Source organism: Cydia amplana, chromosome 19, assembly GCF_948474715.1.
Source record: "Cydia amplana chromosome 19, ilCydAmpl1.1, whole genome shotgun sequence".
Lineage (NCBI taxonomy): Eukaryota > Metazoa > Arthropoda > Insecta > Lepidoptera > Tortricidae > Cydia > Cydia amplana.
The window spans coordinates 7,046,226-7,066,151 of NC_086087.1; the positions used below are offsets into that span (position 1 = coordinate 7,046,226).

General features: G+C 36.8%; 1 protein-coding gene across 1 annotated transcript; it reads left to right on the forward strand.

The window, feature by feature from the left end:
• Positions 1 to 251: 251 nt before the first annotated feature.
• Positions 252 to 19,512, forward strand: LOC134656730 (potassium channel subfamily K member 18-like). The gene is made up of 3 exons (XM_063512242.1): positions 252 to 319; positions 17,503 to 18,207; positions 18,316 to 19,512. Exons 2-3 carry the CDS (start codon positions 17,598 to 17,600, stop codon positions 19,107 to 19,109), a joined length of 1,404 nt encoding a protein of 467 aa, XP_063368312.1. The 5' UTR covers positions 252 to 319; positions 17,503 to 17,597; the 3' UTR covers positions 19,110 to 19,512.
• The last annotated feature ends 414 nt before the right edge of the window (positions 19,513 to 19,926 follow it).

Genomic DNA, 19,926 nt, shown 5'->3' on the forward strand with positions numbered 1-19,926 from the left:
CCATTATCACGTCCAAAAGAAGATAAAACTAATAATACGTTCCAATTTTAAATTAGGACCATGGATAAAACCAGTGATTTTGTGTCTAGAGGTTAGTGAATGTGAATTACGTTCGGATTCTGCTTTGAGACCGTGTTGACAGATCAGTGACAATCGTTGGAGATGAGTAGCTGCAATATTTTACATGGATTATGTGGACTTTGCTAGGATTTGGGAACTTACAGAATGTGCTAGCAGGCCCGTCTTGTGGAAAAAGGGACACTGAATGAAAAATGGACCATTATGGAAAACATTTGTCAACGAAAGATGGATGGAAAAGGTATTCATAATGTGGATAACTTATTTCATAAAATTACAGTAACCTAATGAAAACAAACAATTGAAAATTACGTAATTAAAAACTATGATTTCGGGAGATAAATGAATTGTAATACATTTTGTGGAACTCTTTTCCATAGTATTCCTCAAAACGAACGTCTGCATTCAAATTTTGTAGTATGATCAAATAAACTGGAATATTATTTTTTTTTCCTCTAGCCTATATTGGTGTCCCACTGCTGGGCAAAGGCCTCCCCTCGTTTTCTCCACTCGACCCTGTCATCGGCATGTTCCCACCATTTGGGGTAGAATGCGTCCAAGTCGTCACGCCATCTCTTTTTCGGTCTGCTATATATTAATAATATTAATAATTATCGTGATCTTGGACACGGCGCGGATAGTCCGCCGGTTCCTCTCTCTGCAGCCCTGACCACCGGCAGCTTGGGCCTTGCCCCGCTGCTGGCGGCACCCTAGGTTAGGTTTTTTTTATAATATGTTTTTATGTATTTTTTATTGTTTTGTAAGTGTTTTTTATTTTACTTTTATATTCATATTGTAAAAAAACCTAAACTAAGAAGATAAATAAATAAAGAAGTTAATAATTACAATAATTTATTATGAATGTCAGATCATTACCATTAATGTCATCTTATTTAATAAATAATATCTGGGAGACCGAGCTTTGCTCGGTAAACATATAAAAACTCAAAAAATTGCGTTTTCCCAGAGATAAGACCTAGCTAGATCGATTTTTTGCCCTCGAAAACCACCATATACCAAATTTCATCGAAATCGTTAGAGCCGTTTCCGAGATCGCCGAAATATATATATAAATAAGTAAATAAATAAACAAACAAGAATTGCTCGTTTAAAGGTATAAGATTCGTATTCAAAATGCCTTGATTGGTACACATAATTGGCAAATTTCAAATTCATGTAGGTTTTCAATGAAATTGCTAATAAATAAATCTGTTATAAATATGAAACGACTTACAAAACGGGTAATAAATTTCTCATGAAATATTATGGGCTATTCAAAATGTCAAAAGATCTTTGATATCGTTAGACCTATGTCACCTTAATCCCGAATGTACTACCTAAGGGACAGGTAATGTATAATTTGTATAATTACGTATATTCCAATTTCTGTTTGTTAACTTTATATAGGTACTTAGTTTTACATTTCTAGCTGACAATAGGTACAAGTTTCTAGGAAACCTTTAACAAATTCACTGCAAACGTTTTCGTAGCGCTACGCTCGTAGCTAATCCCAGCGTTTTCCCGCGTTGTAGAGGAAAGCGACTACGAACAGACTCAATGTGTTATTATTGTAAACATCATAGTGCTCGACTTACATTAGTCCAACAGATGACACCTTGCTATCACCTCTATGCTATGCTACCATGCTACGTACTTAGTCACATTATATGGTTTAAGACATTCATTATCTCATTAAGAATTTACAAAATTCGTCACTTACATGATTATCGCATCGATAGTATCGCTGGTTACATTCAGATTGAGACTGCGGGCCCGATTCGGATTTTGAAATAGACATCTATTAGATATCTTTTAGACATCACCAAGATACGATAACGATATGTTTAGGATCTAACCTGTCAAATTTGACATTTGCGCGATTCTGGAGATACTCTTGAACGATTTCCACAGGATATGACTTAGAGATCCAATTCACATCTAATAGATATCTAACTCTATATAACGTAAAAGTGACATTGGTTGCCCGAATTGCGCTGCAAAAGAGAACTAGTTGATATCTAAACTATAACGTATCTAGAATGGATCTAGTACGTGTCGTCTCTTGTAAATATCTTGAAGTTCGAATACGGCAGTGCACCAGAATTACTGCTGCAGCGATGCTCATCAGCCTGCAGCATTGCTCCAGGAAACGTCTCATTCAATCTGCTTACTAAAAATGTTTATAAAATTGCCTTTTTGATGTATCCTACGGCAATGTAGTTAGAAGCGTTTACAGATGTGCCTAAGGAAACTTTCAAAAATTGCGAAATGTTTCGGAAATTTAACGTAGGAAAAATTCGCAAAATTTCTTACATTTTTGTATGACAATTGAAACTTTCCAATTTTAAATTTAAATTTCCCATATTTCCTAGTGAAAGTTTCATGAAATTTCCGAGAATTTATAGAATTTTATGGAAACTTTCCGCAACTTGCACATCTGTAGAAGCGTTGCTGCCAATTGTATTGATGAATGAAATGTCGAAATCATTGATGGTGTCCTGGATAATTGAAATTTCTCGTGACATTACTCTCAGCAGCACTTATGCTCAGTAACGGTGTCGCAGTGAGGCTGGAACGGTCTCAAACCGAATGTAACCAACATCTACAACTGGAACCAAAATGTCGTGTTATGTAGGTACAGCAATTATCAAAACAAGATCATATTTTGAATATTGGAATTCTCTTGCGGGGTATCTGATAATTATGTATCCTGTCATTAATTTGCAGGATGTATGCTACGGATCCTTCATAAGCTTTTTAATTAGAGTTTGTGTAGCAAGTGTAGGGTGTAGTATTACTTTAGACCAGGGGCCCGTATCTCAAAAGCTTGTAACTTGTAACACAAGCGGATTTCATTTTTTGACAGATTTTGCTAGAAAGGGACTTCCACTTTATTACAATAGTTACAAGCTTTTGAGAAACGGACTCCAGTGCCCTGTTTATCAAAAGCTTGTAACTTGTAATACAAGTGGAAGTCCCTTTTTGACAGCTTTTGTTAGAAAGGGACTTCCACTTGTATTACAAGTTAAGTACAAGCTTTTGATAAACAGGGCACAGATCTCAATAAATCAAGTGTACCTACGAGTATAATATTACATTTTTTGTAGGGACATAATCAGTAGTTTCCATTTTTTTTTCCGAAACCGAAACTGAAGCCTATTATTAAACTTCGGTCGGACGCTGACTGATAATCGGTTTACACATCTTTTTCAAGAGTTTATAGTAAGTTCCGACATGTAAAATATCCTGCCATTTTGATATCAATATAAAAACATCTATAGCACTAGCGTTCTGGCCGCGTAGCCAACATGCCAATTGCTTACGCTCCGTAGCGATCGAAACGCAACTGTCACTGTCGCACTAATATGGAATTCGATGGCGAAGCGTAAGCGATTGTCACCTTGGCTAGGCCGGAAGTTACTTGAATCGAGCGGGACTCGTTGTATTAGACGACATTAAGGCGTTACGGCTAATTAAGCAGAATTACCGATCTTGATTTGATTTTGGGACGCGATTTGGGGGCAAACCTCGACGCGACGGTAAATGCGAGATGTTCTCGACGCCTTTGATAGGAACTGGTGGACGAGTCAAGACCAGGATACCTACGTAGAAATGGGGGACGGAGGCCTTTGTACAGCAGTGGGACACTCTAGGCTCATAATACCTAATTAATGTAGAATAACCGTATGTTTTCGGAATACGCTACTCAAATCGAATGGAATTTTAAAGCCTGCTCGTAAATTATCGAGTTAAATCGTGTTCTAATGAATTATTAATGGAATAGATCTGAAGCCCTGTCTTATTTAACCGCGACACAATACGCTTTTGTTGGGGCCATGCTTTTGTTTTTGTGACAGCTCGATTTAAAAGTTAAAAGCGATTTAGGTTTATTGATTTTAGAGCACATGAGCTTTAAATGTTGAAGTCTCTTTTAAGTTCAGTCAACCAATTTAACCCATAGTCTACCGTAGAACCTGCTAAGTAAGTATTGTCACTAAACCTTTTTCTTTTTGCCCGAAATTAAAATATATGACACGGATTGTTCACTGATTAATGAAGGAAAAATATTAAAGAAGTTTGCAAGTAGGTAATGAATATGAACGCTCTTAATTAGTAATATATACTTCAAGGAAGAGTTATATTTGTAATTGATATAATTTGGTATTGATACCTGCTATTGATATCGATGCACGATAATTAATTAATTACTAGCACTGGTACATGTTTGCCCCCGAAAACTCGGGCTATGGTAGTAAGAAGAGAGAGGGTAAAGAGTAAAGCTCAGGAATGAGGGGATGGGGCTCATTAGGTACTGGACATAAGTAGAAATAGGATACTAACATAGTGGTAAGTCTAAAATGTTAAGTAACTATATATAGTTGAATAATTTTACGGTTTAGACTCACTTGTTTTAAGTCACTCGCGCGACATGTTTCGGAGAGCCTAGGTCTTCTTTCTCAAGCACTAACAGTGCGAGCAGCGTTCACGACGGCCGTATGTCGCACAACAGTTTAAATTCGGGTAACTATAGTTAGGGGAGACCGAGGTTAGTTGTGACATTGTCGATTTTTTTGGAACTATTAACTGTAAGCGAGCTCGAACCGGTGCGCGTTTGTGAGCTAGTAGCTTGAACTTACAAACGCGCGCGTAACTTATAAAATGTGGATCGCTTTTGGTCTGAAATAAATATATATATGTATATATATTTTATTAATGACAAAGGACGACAAAACTAGGGCTGCATTTCAAAATCGCTCGTGTTGTTCACTTATACTGAACAGAGGCGTGCCTGGCTCGGGTTTTAAAGATAAACCCAGCTTTCTATTATGAGTTAGGTTTAGTTTGTGTTTACATTTTACTAATATCCGTTTAGTACACAGGCCGGTAATGAGTTTTAGTATTGAAAATGGATTTTTCATTTTGCAGCATTAAAAAAAAACATTTTAATTTATTTAGTTACGGGTAGTGTATTGCAATTTTAACACTAGTGTTTCAATCAATCTTTAACAAAGTATGATATGTGGATAAGTTTACATTATTTAAGTACATAAATAAAAATAAAAATAAGTACTTACCTCTAAAAAATAAATTTCTGATACACGCTTTTAGTTCCGATTGTAAGTAGGTAAGAAATAGAAATATTTTACGGAAGCAACGTTCTAATTTTCACAGAAAAAAGTAAAATCATTAAAAAGATTTGCTTGCCGCCTTTAAAAAAAAAGACGTGTATTTTTCTGCTGAAAATACGCCAACGTATTTGAGACACCTAAATAGTCGCGGTACCAACATTATAATAATAAGTGCTGATCGTCTGTTTCGGTGTTTAATGGACCTATGCCTTCATTTGATATTTGCTAAATCCAACAGACAAACAGAGCTACCTACTTTATTTAACATATATACCTATAGGTACCTAATATTTATAAAGGATGTATATGTATATATATATATCCGTATCTGAAAATAAAATTGTTCATTGTCCAATATGGTACATAATTGCGTAATAAACCGGTTTTACAAGCATGTGGTTCCTAAATGAACCAATAGGGGCGATCGTAAAATAAGTTCGATATAATACGTCTTGTGAGCTATACGGACCAGAAGGGGCATTAGAACTGTAAAAATCTGCTATTGATTCGTTACAGATATGTTTTCGCAGAGCTTTTAACTTGCACTTATATAGAAGTACGGGACATTTAAAACTACGCGTTTTGAACACATACGAGTATTAATATACCTTTTCGTCGTCGGGTTGTTACACAAATCTCTGTGTTGACATTTTGCTGCCACATCAGTTAGCTGCGACCAGTGAAACCTGTGTCGAAACTTTGGAAATAAAGGTTACAAGTTAAATTCGCGATAAACCCTAGTATAAATACTTATGTATGTTATAATACCGGAGAATGTTGTCAAAATGAGATCAAATTGACATCAATCAGTCAGTTCACATCGGCCTCCAGTTTATGACATCTATTAATGCAGCGGTTTATATTAACAGGACTTAATATTAACAGGAACCCCCGAGGGTTCTTCATTTATTATGTTTGCATCAATTTTACGATAAGTAAAATACATACATATAATGATGCCTATATCTCGGAGGGGTAGGCAGAGACCACGGATTTCCACTTGCTACGATCCTGACATACCTCTTTCGCTTCCGTTACTTTTATAACATTGCTCATACACGTTTGCCGGTTTAGGGTGCTCTTGAAAAAATAAAAACAATGGTTTGCACTCCGGGAGTGCTGGCAGAAGTGAAAACTCAATCACTATTGCAAAATGTCTGCAGCGCTATGTATAATAATTGAGGTTGACTGAGACTGTTAGTACTCGAGTTATATTAATACCAGTTAGAGCGAAACTCACTAGATGGCATTTAAATCAATAAAGAAAAACACAATGACATTGAAGTAACAGTTTTTCGATCAGGTCACGTGTCCGTCTTACGTCTTACGGTCACGCGTGACACCTCTCGCGAGTTTAACATTTTTTCTCCATCACAAAATTTAAAGTGCACAGCGCCGCTAAAGAAGTTTTCAGTTCAATAAGTAAAATATAACCTATTTACATTAATATGTTGTAGGTAACTAATTTAACATAGTTTAACTAATACTAATGCCATACCTAATTGGTTAGTTTTACAGTAGGTACCTACTGCATTTTCGGTATGTCCATAAATTTAAAGGTAGTAGTGCCTTATTTGCTGCCTACGGTTTTGCCTAAAGAGATCCTCACAAGCACAAGGCTACACTGGCAGGGTCGCCATGTAATGTGGTAATATCGAGCGTTAAAGGAAACAACTTAGTTAGAGTATTTATATGAATAATTAGTGTAATATCTACTCGTTATTCAAACGGGTAAGTACATGGCCTTGTTTATTTTAATATGGCGAAGAAAGTATAAGGTGTAGTACCTACAGTCGCCGTCAGAGATATATTTCCACTTTAGGACCGTACTCCTTCGTAATAAAGCGAAAACTATAAACATTATATTCGATGTTGACTGTACACACACAACAAATCAATAACGTAAGAAATCTTTGACGGCGTTATTCACAAACGTTTGTCAAGTCTAACAAGCCCTTGATAATTTGTCCTTATCCGTCATTTTGACATTTGTGTTTGTAAGAAAGGCACAAAATTTAACAGAAGCTCAGTTTAATGAATAAGGGTTATGTCTATAAGTTACTTCCCCTGCCCTCAACTTTACTACATTATCCATAAACGTCGGACATTCAAATTCGTCAATGTTCGCGGTAACATTTTGAGTGTCCATAAATTTTCCCACCATAAAACGGGTTTGATAGCTTATTTGTCAACCCTATTATCATGTTTACGATGCCCACAATCCGACAACTCCTTTAAACCTGTAGTTTGTCGGTAGTAGCGAAGTATAAATAATGGATTGTAAAACGGGAACGTAAAACAATTCATCATACTCGAGGCTATTTTGGGGAGACTGAGGCGAATTGGATCACAGTAAAAAATCTGTAGATAGTATCATTACATAGTATAAAACAAAGTCGCTTCCCTGTCTGTATGTCCCTATGTATGCTTAGATCTTTAAACTACAGAACGGATTTTGATGCGGTTTTTTTTGATAGATAGAGTGATTCAAGAGGAAGGTTTATGTATAATGTTTTAACCCGTGCGAAGCTGGGGCGGGTCGCTAGTTTTAAATATTGCCTACGGTACCTATTGCTGGTTAAGAGGAGATATGTACCGTGCAATTTTAGTGTGCTTACATCATGATGTTTTTATATTGATTTTGATCCGATTCATCTCGGTCTACCCTAAATAGCCCCGGGTAGAACTCTCAAGTCTAAATAGCTTAGAAAGCCAAAGTGGATACTAAAGAACTATAACGGGGGTCAACACGGTTAGAAGCTATTTAGAAATAAAATAAAATTCAGCAGGACCAATCAACGAAATAACCACAGCGACCTATCCCGTGCCGTGGAATTTGAATTGGCTCCGGTTCCGGTGTACTGTTCAATTAAAACACCCTGTATAGGCACGGGAGTTATTCTCGGAATTTCGTATCTTGTCACAGTGGCACAGAAATCGAAACCCCTTGACCGTATGTACAGATGTAAAGCATAACTATTGCATCGTTTTTACACGGAAACGTACGAACGTTGTCTTGCAATTTCTGTCAGTCTCGGTACAAAAAGTACTGAGGTTGACTGAAGTAGCATGACAAATACGAACGTTTCCGAGAAAATACGATGGAAAATAATTATGTACTACATCTGTACATACTCGTACATTAAATAGTGTAAAAATATTTTTCATATTGTGAATATCCAGAGTGAAAAGAGAGGACTACGTCTGTATCTAGAAGCGATCATCCACTTTACTTTAAAAGAAATCGTTGTTATGCCTGGCCAATCAGAAAATATAAACCACACCGAAAAGGAAAAACTCTAAGGCCGCAAATAAAACTGTTTTAGAATAGTTCCCCTCAGAGCACGTCTGCTACATAACAGGGCGCATTCCAGTTACATTGGGCCTCTGTCTAACTAAACGTAACATTGTAGGATGCAATAAGTTGACGTGCCCTGTTTTCATTTGATTTAAATAAATCGGAAGCGGGCTCTAGGTCGCTCTAAATTATGTTACTGCTACATTATGTCACATTCAATTCAATAATAACAATTAATACAGGCAACTATTTATTAAAATGACGGGAATACCGCGAGTGCTATGGGTACCTTTGCAACGGAAGCGACTTACGTCTTTTTGTTTAGTCGTAATGTATTAAGATATTTTACCAAAATATATTAAACACAGATAGTGTTTAATAAAGTTTTCATGGTTCTTTATTAAAATGAAAACACAGTGGGATTACAAGAATCCGTTTTTTAACTCTTACTAAAAATTCGCGCACCGAACTCGGGTGCAGTCAAAAAGTATTCGTACACGTGGAAAGTATGCTTTTCCTAACTTTTATCCGGGATCCGGAACTTTTCATAACAGATTTCCTTTTTTGTTTACAATGTTCCAGTGTTGGATATCCGCATGAACAAATATTTGAGTACGTTTTGGGATTTTGGAAGTTGTTTGAAAGGTTATGTTGTTATGTAGGTAAATATTATCTTAACGTGTTTTATATAAACCGAAATAAATGTCATATACTTACGCAAATTAATATATTTTCATAGAAAGTAAATTTAATTTGTTCTTAGAGTGTTTTTATACTGACAACAATCGTTAATTACGAGCAACGTAACTTTGTATTTGTCTTCTGAATTTGTAATACAAAATTTACCCTCATTAATTAATTTTGGGTGTAAGTAATTACGGATAATAAGTAGGTACACTTGGTGAATTCTTTGACATGTTTGACTTACAGCCTTTCAAACATTTTACTCGTCTCATAAAAAAAATTACAACACAACAAATTGTGGCATAAAAAGCTGCCAATAAATAACTAATTGTCACAATTCGTTCTGAAATAACCGAGCTCTCGCACTTAACCGCAATCCAATGGAATAAGACCCAAGTAATACCTAGTAAAATTTTATTATCAATTTGAAAATTTATGCCCACAGTTCGTTCTGAATCCGCTCAGTACGCGGGGTAATGAAATAAGTCATTTAAATTGGAATAGAGATTTCAATGGCGGTAACAGACCACTTACCTGAGCGTTTATTTTATTTTTTGGCATATTTTTTGTTTATATTTTGTGACTTTTTTTGCCACTTTTGTGTTATTTCTAGTCAGGATCGCGAGCCCTTTTCATCCTTATTAGGAGAAAAAAAGTGTCCTAAAATTTTCCATACATTTTTCAAACTTTGCTTTTTGTTACCGCCATAAAAAGTATATGGGGAAATGGTAACACAATAGGAAAAAAACTCTGGGACATTTTTTTATTTCATTAGGATCGCAAGAGCTCGTGATTCTGAGTAGAAATAACACAAAAGTGGAAAAAATGGTCACAATATATAAAAATGGCAAAAAATAAAAGAAACGCTCACCTACTAAATGGAGCATGTGTATTTTTTTTATTTATTTGCAGTAAAGTATAAGTTTTCAGGGCAAAAATATTAAATTTACTGAAAAATAAAAATAAATAATGGTACAATACAGCACGACTTGCGGTCTACATGCATTCTTATACTAATCAAGTACAAGATCGCAACTGCTTATTTTAGTTGTTTCCACATTTACGACTAAGATTCCGTTTCACGGAAGCTTGTAACTTGTAAAATAAATGGTGATCCTTTTTTACTAAAAATCAATTGAACAAAGCTTTCCATTGGTGTTATAAATTTGTATTTTTATTAAATTATTTACTATTTGATTGTACAGCACATCGGCGCCTGGCTGTATAATACACTATTAAATAAGATAAATGAATAAACTACAATCAGTTATTAGGTAAATTAAACATGTGAACATAGTTATTTGTACAACAAGAGATCAAAGTTTGATATTTCTTCGAGTGCTTATTTTGAGTCCCGTGCAAGCGAAAGATTCTATACTAGATTCACGTCGCTACGCTCGTGAATCTAATTTAGAATCTTGAGCGTAGTAAGGGACTCAAAAGCTCACGAGATGTAAATAACTTTGATCTCGTGTAGTTCACAAAACTTTTCACCTCAGCAGTGAAAACATATTAGAGAACCCGAAAAATGTATTCCTTCTTCATCACTTACCTCTATTCACTCATGTTTTCTTAAGATATACCAACAATTAAATTTTCACCTCAGCAGCTCGAACAAGGGTACTTTGCTACTTAAAAACAGTGAGCAAAATCGCATTTTGCTCATTTTGTCTCACTCAGTGAGCAAAAGCGATTTTGCTCACTGTTTTTGAGTAGCAAAGTACCCTTGTTCGAGCTGCTGAGGTGAAAAATATATTAACTGCATACAGCAGTGTAGGATGTAACAGCTGCGCGGCAATCGGTGCAATATTGTACAAATGAAAAATCTTTTATTTTTAGTGACCGCGAGCCTTCAAAACGCATTTTAATGCGGAGTCTAAAGAGATAGTCTATGTAGGGGGGACATTACGTGGGGGCTAAATGCGGGTAATATTGGATTATATCACTGATTTATGTAAAATCTTTATCGGTGGCGACACCTGGGATTGGATTTTGGTATCGTCAGCATTAGGAGTGGTCGGAATTTAGGTTGAAGTTATTCAGGAGAATTTTTTTTACCACCTGTGTAAAGGCGAGCATCCTACTAATACTATTCAGTAATTTTACGATTTAATACGATTCGAAATATTTAATACAAATTGTCCGAGTGATACGTGATTTAGACGATCCCTGGTTGGGTATCATTAATATGATACATGTTTTTCGGTTAATAAGCTAATTTTATAAATTTGCAACTGCGACAGTGAGCACACCATCAAACTTGTGCATTGTAACTAGTGTCCGGCCGAAGTTTCCGTTTCGGTTTCGGTTTCGGCAAAAAAGCATGTTTCGGTCGGAAACTAATTGTAACTGTTGTACCTAATTGTTTTTAATCAAAATAAAATTGGTAATTTTTTAATGTAATTTTTAACAATATTCGGTAAACAGTAGGTACTTTTAATTTTTTACCGTATTTTTGCAAAACAACCTCTAAACCCAATCTACTTTGCCAATAGTTGTTACGCAGTACTAAAACTAATTGAAGTGGACTTATTTTTACCTAAGCTTTGATCGAAATTGGAAAATAATTTAATTTTTAACAATATTCGGTAAACGGTTCTGACAATTTTTCAAGTATTTTTGCGAAATAACCTATAAACTCTGGATTGCCAATAACTTGTTAATACCAATATTAAGCCGAATTGACATGGACTTATTTGTACCTAAAGCTCGACGTAAATTCTTAAAGCGGGATAAAAATAAAAAAACCTAATTGGCATTATTCACGTACAAAATAGATTACCTACATTAATAATGTCTATCTAGTTTGTGAATTTATTTTGTAATAGCTTTCTGTAAGATTGTTTATATTTTGGTTTATATTTTGGTTAAAAGCTCGTTCAAACATCAAGCGAGAACAAAAAATATTTCTGAATAAATCGACCTTTATGTTATGTGATGAATAGTAATAAGACGAGATGAGCGAGATAAATCAATTTAAAAAGTTACCATGTAAACCAATGACCTATTATTAGGTACTAGATACGTATAGATCCGGCACAGAGAACCAGTATTTTGCGTCATGAGTCGTTGCCGGCCTGACGTTCATTCCGTCACTCATTTGTTTACTTCTTCTAGAATCTTGAGTTATTGTTTTCGATATTCGATATGTGCATGTGCAATTACGATTACTTGTATTAATATGTTTGAACTATTTAATTAGAAGAACTATTGTGAACGGAGGTCTTTTCGGTGTCAGTATGAAGCGAATTCCCTCGGAAAGTTTTTTCGTGACAAAGGCAAATAGTATTTCTAATTCTAAACTTAGTATTTACTTTATAGTTTGAAATTTTCTATTATTAATAAACTATTTTAAAAGCGGCTCAATAAAGGATGACTCACGCTAGAACGGTCCGGGACCGGGCTGAGTCGACCAACACTTCATTTTCTATAGAAAAGATCACGTGATTAACGAGGCTTGGAAATTATTTTCGATAGAAAATGAAATGTTGGATGTCTCGGCCCGGACCCGGACCCTTCAAGCCCGAGCCACCGTTAAAGCTGTAGGTAAGTAATAAGTTAGCCAGAACTCAGCGATATCAGTAGGTACCTACGCAATCTCACGTTCTGACTATGAGCGTTATATTAAACTAACTTCCTAGTTTCTAAGCACTAGTTGAAGATTAGTTTCTGCCTGGTAAAAACAGGACCGGATAACTTTAAAGTTTGCGACCGACGACTCATATCGGTAGCTTTGATTTAAAGCATCAAAGCAATACTTTAAATTACCTACTTAAGTAAAGTTTAATAGTAGAACTGTATAGAGAACTATATCTTTATTAAATTGTACACCGGAACTTAATCGCGTATCTATGTTTTAAGATTTACCTCCGACGTTTCGAGGACGGCGTTGTCCCCGTGGTCTCGGAGAAGACTGGCTTAAGTTGACATCAGCATCTTCTAACCGCGCGAGTTTTTCGAACTACCCGCACTTGGTCTTGTTTATCAGCTTGAACGTTTGCTCCGAGACCACGGGGACAACGCCGTCCTCGAAACATCGGAGGTAAATCTTAAAACTTAGATACGCGATTAAGTCCCGGTGTACAATTTAACAACGTGTAAAAATCGTGAAAGTTTAAATCAGAACTATATCCTTGATTAAGAGGCAAATTGGCCAATTCATAAGAGATGGTTCGATATTTGTATTGAACTGTCAACATTTTATAGAAAGTTTACGCCAGCGGGCGCAGTATGTTTCCATTTTTATCGCTTGTCACTATGCCCGTCACTTTCGCACTTACTTACTTGTTAGAACGTGACAGGCATGGTGACAAGCGATAAAAATGCGATCGTGCTACCGCCGCAGCTTTCGTGAATTGACCTATACAAATGTGAACACTTCACCCCCCACCTTCTCTTTATTTCGCACTTCACTTCAACACCTTATTGAAGGATTTCGTTATATTAATATAGGTAAATATCTTTATGGTCTGTGCACCTAACAATAGATCTGATCAGCTGTAGGTACGAGTATTATCGCAATTGGATAAAAAATCCAAAGTTACATATCAAATATTGATACGTAAAATTCAATTGCAGAATTCTGCATATTTCCCGCAGCTGCAGCGTATAAAGTGCACCCATGTTAATTGCTCTTCAGTATACCAACCACAAATAGCTTCACCCAGTTATCAAGCCTTTTCCATTCCAACGGCAACGGAAACCGTGACCACGAATGAATACTAGAGCTGTAAACAAGTCTTCGTTAAGGCACCGCAAGATGCCAGGCCGTTCAACGAAACCAATATAAACTGGTCTTCGTTGATACGTAGTTGTTGTGGCTCTCGAGGTCTATTTGGATTGGTATGTGGCTTGGTGAGCGATAGAAATGGCAGCGTCGTGCCGGTGCACTGCATTCCTCCCGATTCTAGAGTACCACTTGCAGCTAGTTCAATTGACGATACTATATTGACTTGTTATAGATAGATAAACCATTTATTAGCTTGCCACAATACACACATTGACAGAAAAAACAGAAACAATATATAACAATATCAAACTAAAACTAAAATCAGGAACAAGATGTATCAATAAATGTGCTGTGTGCGTTGCAGCAAAACAAAAGGGTTCTGGCTCAGTAATACGCTCCACTCTTTCGGGTGAAGCACTGATAATTCTGCTAGAACCCAGATCACGGACAGATTATCGAGTAAAAATTAATAATACAAAAATACAAAAATATTTAGAAACTTGCCTATTAAATAATAAATTAGCTACGGATTGTGTAAAAGTGTTGTTAGTGTATATGTAGTATGATATGGATGGGGGATAGAAAACGGCCTACAATAACATAAAGTATTGTACACATAGGTACAGACTAGATCCGGTAATCTGCAACCAAATACCCGTGCGGAATTCCTATATTTTGTTTATTTAAAAGGTATATTTTAAAATGAAACTTAAACGATTGTTTTGTTTTAAGACATCTTAAGGTTAGGGATGTCTCACGCTAGAATGATCCATGCCCAGGCCGAGGCTACTGACACTTCATTTTCTATGACGGGTGATCGGTGATCACGGAATGCTTTCTATAGAAAATGAAGTGTTGGACGCTGCGGTCCGGATGCGAACCGTTCTAGCGTGAGTGAACCCTCGGGTAATACCAGGTAGTACCCGTGGTATAAGGGGTGTAGATATGAAATACCAGTTGCTTTTCGGTAAAGGATAATATCATTAAATTGTACACCGGGACTTAATCGCGTATCTAAGTTTTAAGTTTTACCTCCGACGTTTCGAGGACGGCGTTGTCCCCGTGGTCTCGGAGAAGACATGAGCCTTCTCCGGGGACGGGGCTGATATGAATCAGTGTTAAGGATAATATCGTTTGATAACCTGCATATTATACATCTATAATAAGATTTGCAATAAGATTTCAAGCTTAAAAGTTACTTTTAAGCGAGTCTTACTTAAGACTCGTCATGCCCCCTAAGATACAACTTATTATTCGAATACAACTTATTATTTAATAAAATAACTAATGTATGGAGTGAGCAGCTTAGGTACTTGTTTCTCTATGATTCTGTGGCAGCAGTGGAGACATGCAATAACGCCGGGTCCACACTCGGTTAATTACACTGAGCACCGGCGACGCCGGCTAATGGATGTTCCCAGAATATTAACAACAATTACTTTACCTGATGTTATGCAACGTAGATATTGCGAAGTTTTTAATATTATGTAGTTTACTAAGGTAACCCTGCACCATCTTTGCAGCAGCAAAGTATGGCGGTGCCCCTATAAACGTCTTGTTTTCATTGGAATTTGATGTGGCCCTCCCACACTTTGTTATTGAAAATTCTTTGCAGATTTAGCTCGGTCCCTTTAGCCCCTTTAGGCCCACTTGCACCATTCCACTGACCCGGGGTTAACCGGTTAAACCTGAAGTTACCATGGTTACCAATACATTTTGACACTAGGTAAACAGTTTAACCGCTTAACCCCGGGTTAGTGGGATGGTGCAAGTGAGGCTTAGATATCGATATTATTAACTTTAAACAGTCCATCCGATAATATTAAGCTATCTATGGCAGAAGTAGAAACATGCAATAACGCCAAGTCCACACTCGGTTAATTACATTAAACACCGGCGACACCAGCTAATGGATGTTCCCATAATATTAACAACAATTACTTTACCTTGCATGGACCATTGTGTATTATTAAATTCTAAAGAACTGAAGGACTTGAAACATAAACAATACCACACAATACGAATGTTTCCATGGTAATGATCTTGAATACCAATGTTCTTACAGAAGTCTGTTAACAAAATCAATAATTGTAGGTGTCTCACAGCAAATGTACTGGAATTAAAGAGACGTCTCCACTGGCTCGGAGGGTAATGTCCAACAAACTTTTGCAATAATTTTGTTCTTCCCTTAATAAATAAGAGGAACAAGTGAACGCGACAAAGATAGGACAAAGTTTAATCGATAATTTGTTAAGTTAAGATTAGGAGTTAAGTGCATTAACGATTTAAGTTCTGTTTACGGAAAAAGCTAAAACTTGTTTAATTAACCGTTTGACTGGAAGATAGATATGAACCATAATTAAAAACATGAAGGCTACGTTGAAATAACGTATTACGCCATGGCACTTTAAAAAGCGTTCTTGACGATATGGGCAGCTTTAAGTGGTTTTAGTATTTAATTTCATTTGTACCTATTTCCACTAATAGAGGGATCGGGATCATCCCATTATTAGCAGCATAAGATAAATGCTGCTAGCAAATCAGGCCTTTGTAAAAAAAATACTTCCAAAAAAACCTGTTCCTTTAAAACCAGACTAAACATTTACCTAAATTAAACGAAGTCAGGCCTGATTCTCTTTCCATTCGTTTCCACTACATTTGAGGCGGTGTAATGTCGGGATCAAATTGTTTAAATCATGTACTTTCATTGGTTAGACGAGCGTGGACGAGTCGAGCTCTCGGGCGAACCAGTGACACGTGACCTGACCTGACATCTAATAAATATGCGTACTTGCAAAGAAGGGAAAGAGTGATTTTGCTATATTACATCGATCCATTTCCGCAGAAAGTGTCTTGCAAAAAGGTAGATGTAAACTGTTTATTGAAGAACACACTTATACTAAAGACCTCTTCGAATTTCACCTGCGTGTTATGCTTTGCACACTAACAGTAGATTGCAAAGTGTATTTCTGGATGGACTGTGAGTCTGTGATCGATTAGCAAGTGTTCGTTAAGCAAGTGTAAGATCGCCGAGAGCTCGGCTGATAAAATGGCGCGTCTGCCGAGATTTACGTCGGCCTAAGTGTGTTTTATGCTTTATGGCTTATAGATGGGAACTCTGGAAGTAATGAGTATCTATTATGAGAAATATTTATCGTTGTATTATGGGCTCATTTCATAAAAATTCTGGGCATTATTTTATCCGCACAGTTCATACATAATATATATCTTGAGTATCGTTAATATTTAAAACTGGACTGAATGTTGTGTCTTGGAAAGTAACGATAAACTAAATTAGGGCACAATAATAAAACTCAAATGTTAAGAGAAACTACAAAACTATCGCCTTAACATTATTCATCGATATACCTTTTATTTTCAATGTTTTTTCTCCCTTGTTTAAGCGCTCCGCCGACCCGCCTTTTTCAAGTTACCTACTACTGCCATGTTATTTTGGCTTGCTCTTGGTTAGCATAATAAAATCTACTGCGAACCTTGCGAATTGACTTTTCATTATGGAAAGATAAACTTCGCCCGCACCGTTTTGCATATAAAGTCCCTAAAAGATTTTTCTTTCTTTTCAGATGGATCTTCCCAGTAACGTCTAACTCACACAAAGGACGGTTTGGATCTCGTAAACACTGCTAAGAATATGGTTTGTGACGATCTATGAGCAAATATGGACAAAAACTCTAAGAAGAAGAATCATGTTAATGGTAAATATAAAAAGAATAACAAAACAGACAATTATAGACTCGATGATGAGATCGATACTACTTGCTGCTTCTGCATCAAAACAAAAAAGAGTCAAAAGAAAAGTCTCATCGCTGGATGCGTCACGAACTTAGGGATATTTGCTCTTCTTCTCGGATATACTCTTTTAGGAGCGTTTGTGTTTCTTGCCATAGAAGGGAATGCCTCGAAAGTCCATCAAAAGACCTTGGCTACCACGTCATACCAAGCGAACGAGGTCGCGAAGACTGTTCCCATCTCAAAACTGAACGGAACGATCGCGCAAGCTAGTGCGGAGTTGAGGTCACAGACTGTTGAAAGCATTTGGGAGATCACCGTATCTTTGAACATTCTTTACAAGGAGAACTGGACGAGGCTAGCTGCCCAAGAAATAGCGAGGTTTCAGGAGAAGTTGGTAGCGAGAGTGGCGGCAGATGTGTCCGCTCAGTACGGAGGTGCTAGAGCGCTGGAGTCGGCACCAGCTCTCATAGTGGATGACTATGAATGGAATTTTGCGAAAGCCTTCCTGTACTCATTAACGGTTCTTACGACAATAGGTGAGTTGTTTTCAAGCACACAATATTCTATTTATTGCCTTTTATAATTTCAATTAGTATTTATACTTTATAACAATACCTATTTTAACACTGAATTTTATTGTGCAGGTTATGGCAGTGTGGCTCCAAGGACAGCATTAGGGAAGGCTGTTACCATCGGGTACGCTGTCATTGGGATACCCTTAACACTACTCTATCTATCTGTTGTCGGCGCCTTACTATCAAGAGTCGCACGAAGCATATTCAGCAGGGCACTCTGCTGCTGCCTATGTACAAAATGTGGATATTGCTGCCTCGACGAGAGAACGGTAGGGGGCAAAGACAGAAAAGATAAAGTAAGAAGACAAGATGACTACAGAAACCAATCATTGCACCTTCAAGAACCGTATTACGTCCGGTCACCATCAGGTACCATTATTTCGGCATCTCAAGCGCACAGCGTCAGTACGACTTCTATTAAAGACAAAAACCAAAGTTTGAGCTTCCTCCGCGACTGCGATTCCTTGAGCTGCACAGACACCGACTCAAAAGTCTCCTTGCACGGTTTCTCGATTCTCGCCCCTCTCTCTTTGTGCCTAACTGCCATTTTTACATATATTTTCTTCGGCGCGTTGGTTCTTTATCAATTGGAAGGCTGGAGCCCTATCGACGGCGTTTACTTTTGTTTTATGAGCCTGAGCACGATTGGTTTCGGTCATTTAGCACCTGGGGCCACTCAGAAGAGTGGAGCTTCTACTGGAACTGTATGGTTTTGCTCGATTTATATAATGACCGGTTTAGCCCTCACTGCGATGTGCTTCAACGTTCTGCATGACGAAATCGTCCACCGCCTAAGACATCACAAGAAAATCATCAAGAGCACTCAGAAGGTGTTAACGCCAGAGTTCTTGCATCGATCTTGACGAGATGAAAGTGCTGAACTGACTGAAGACACTTTGATTGATTCTGAAGGAGAATTGCCAGAGGTTCTTCACCATGTTTCTGGACGTTGTAAAGGGGGAATAATCCGTCGCTCAGTGTACACACTTCGGGCAGAGAAACAGCCAGACAGAACGACTTCCATGTAATATAGGAGGTACCTATTATCTCAGAGAGTACTTTACCCTTGATATTTTCCCTTTAGATATTAGAAATGGGCAATTGTTTTATTGGTAGAAAAATAACATTTTTTCTTTCAATAAGCAATCAACATTACACAATACTCATGTAAGGAGTTCATATTAAACCCTCAGATAACATTAGCCTCTGAATTTGGCGTGATATTAAATTGAGAATACCTATTTCACGCATTGCTCCAGGGATATCATTCTCTAAATAAAATAATGTGAATATCATAAACAATCGCTATAAAAAAATATATTTAAGTACCTAGGTTGTTGATCCACCTCTGCTACCTATATAGTGTACCATTTCAGACTTGCAAAAATTCATAATTATTTAGGAAATGGCATTCCTGAGAGGCAAATTAATAGAGGAAGCTCACGTACTCAATAAAGTAATGACTGACCATATTTGTTAATTATTTTATATAGACTAGAGGATGATATACAATTAGAATCATTATTTAAAGAAAGGGGAGCTTTGTTGAAAGTCCTATTAAGGCTAAATGTAACCCAACTATTATACTTTTAAAGAAATTTTATGTAACGTTTTTAGCATCGTTTATTATTTAAAAAAAACTACGTTTAACTTGAACTTTCAAGGATATGTCACATTATT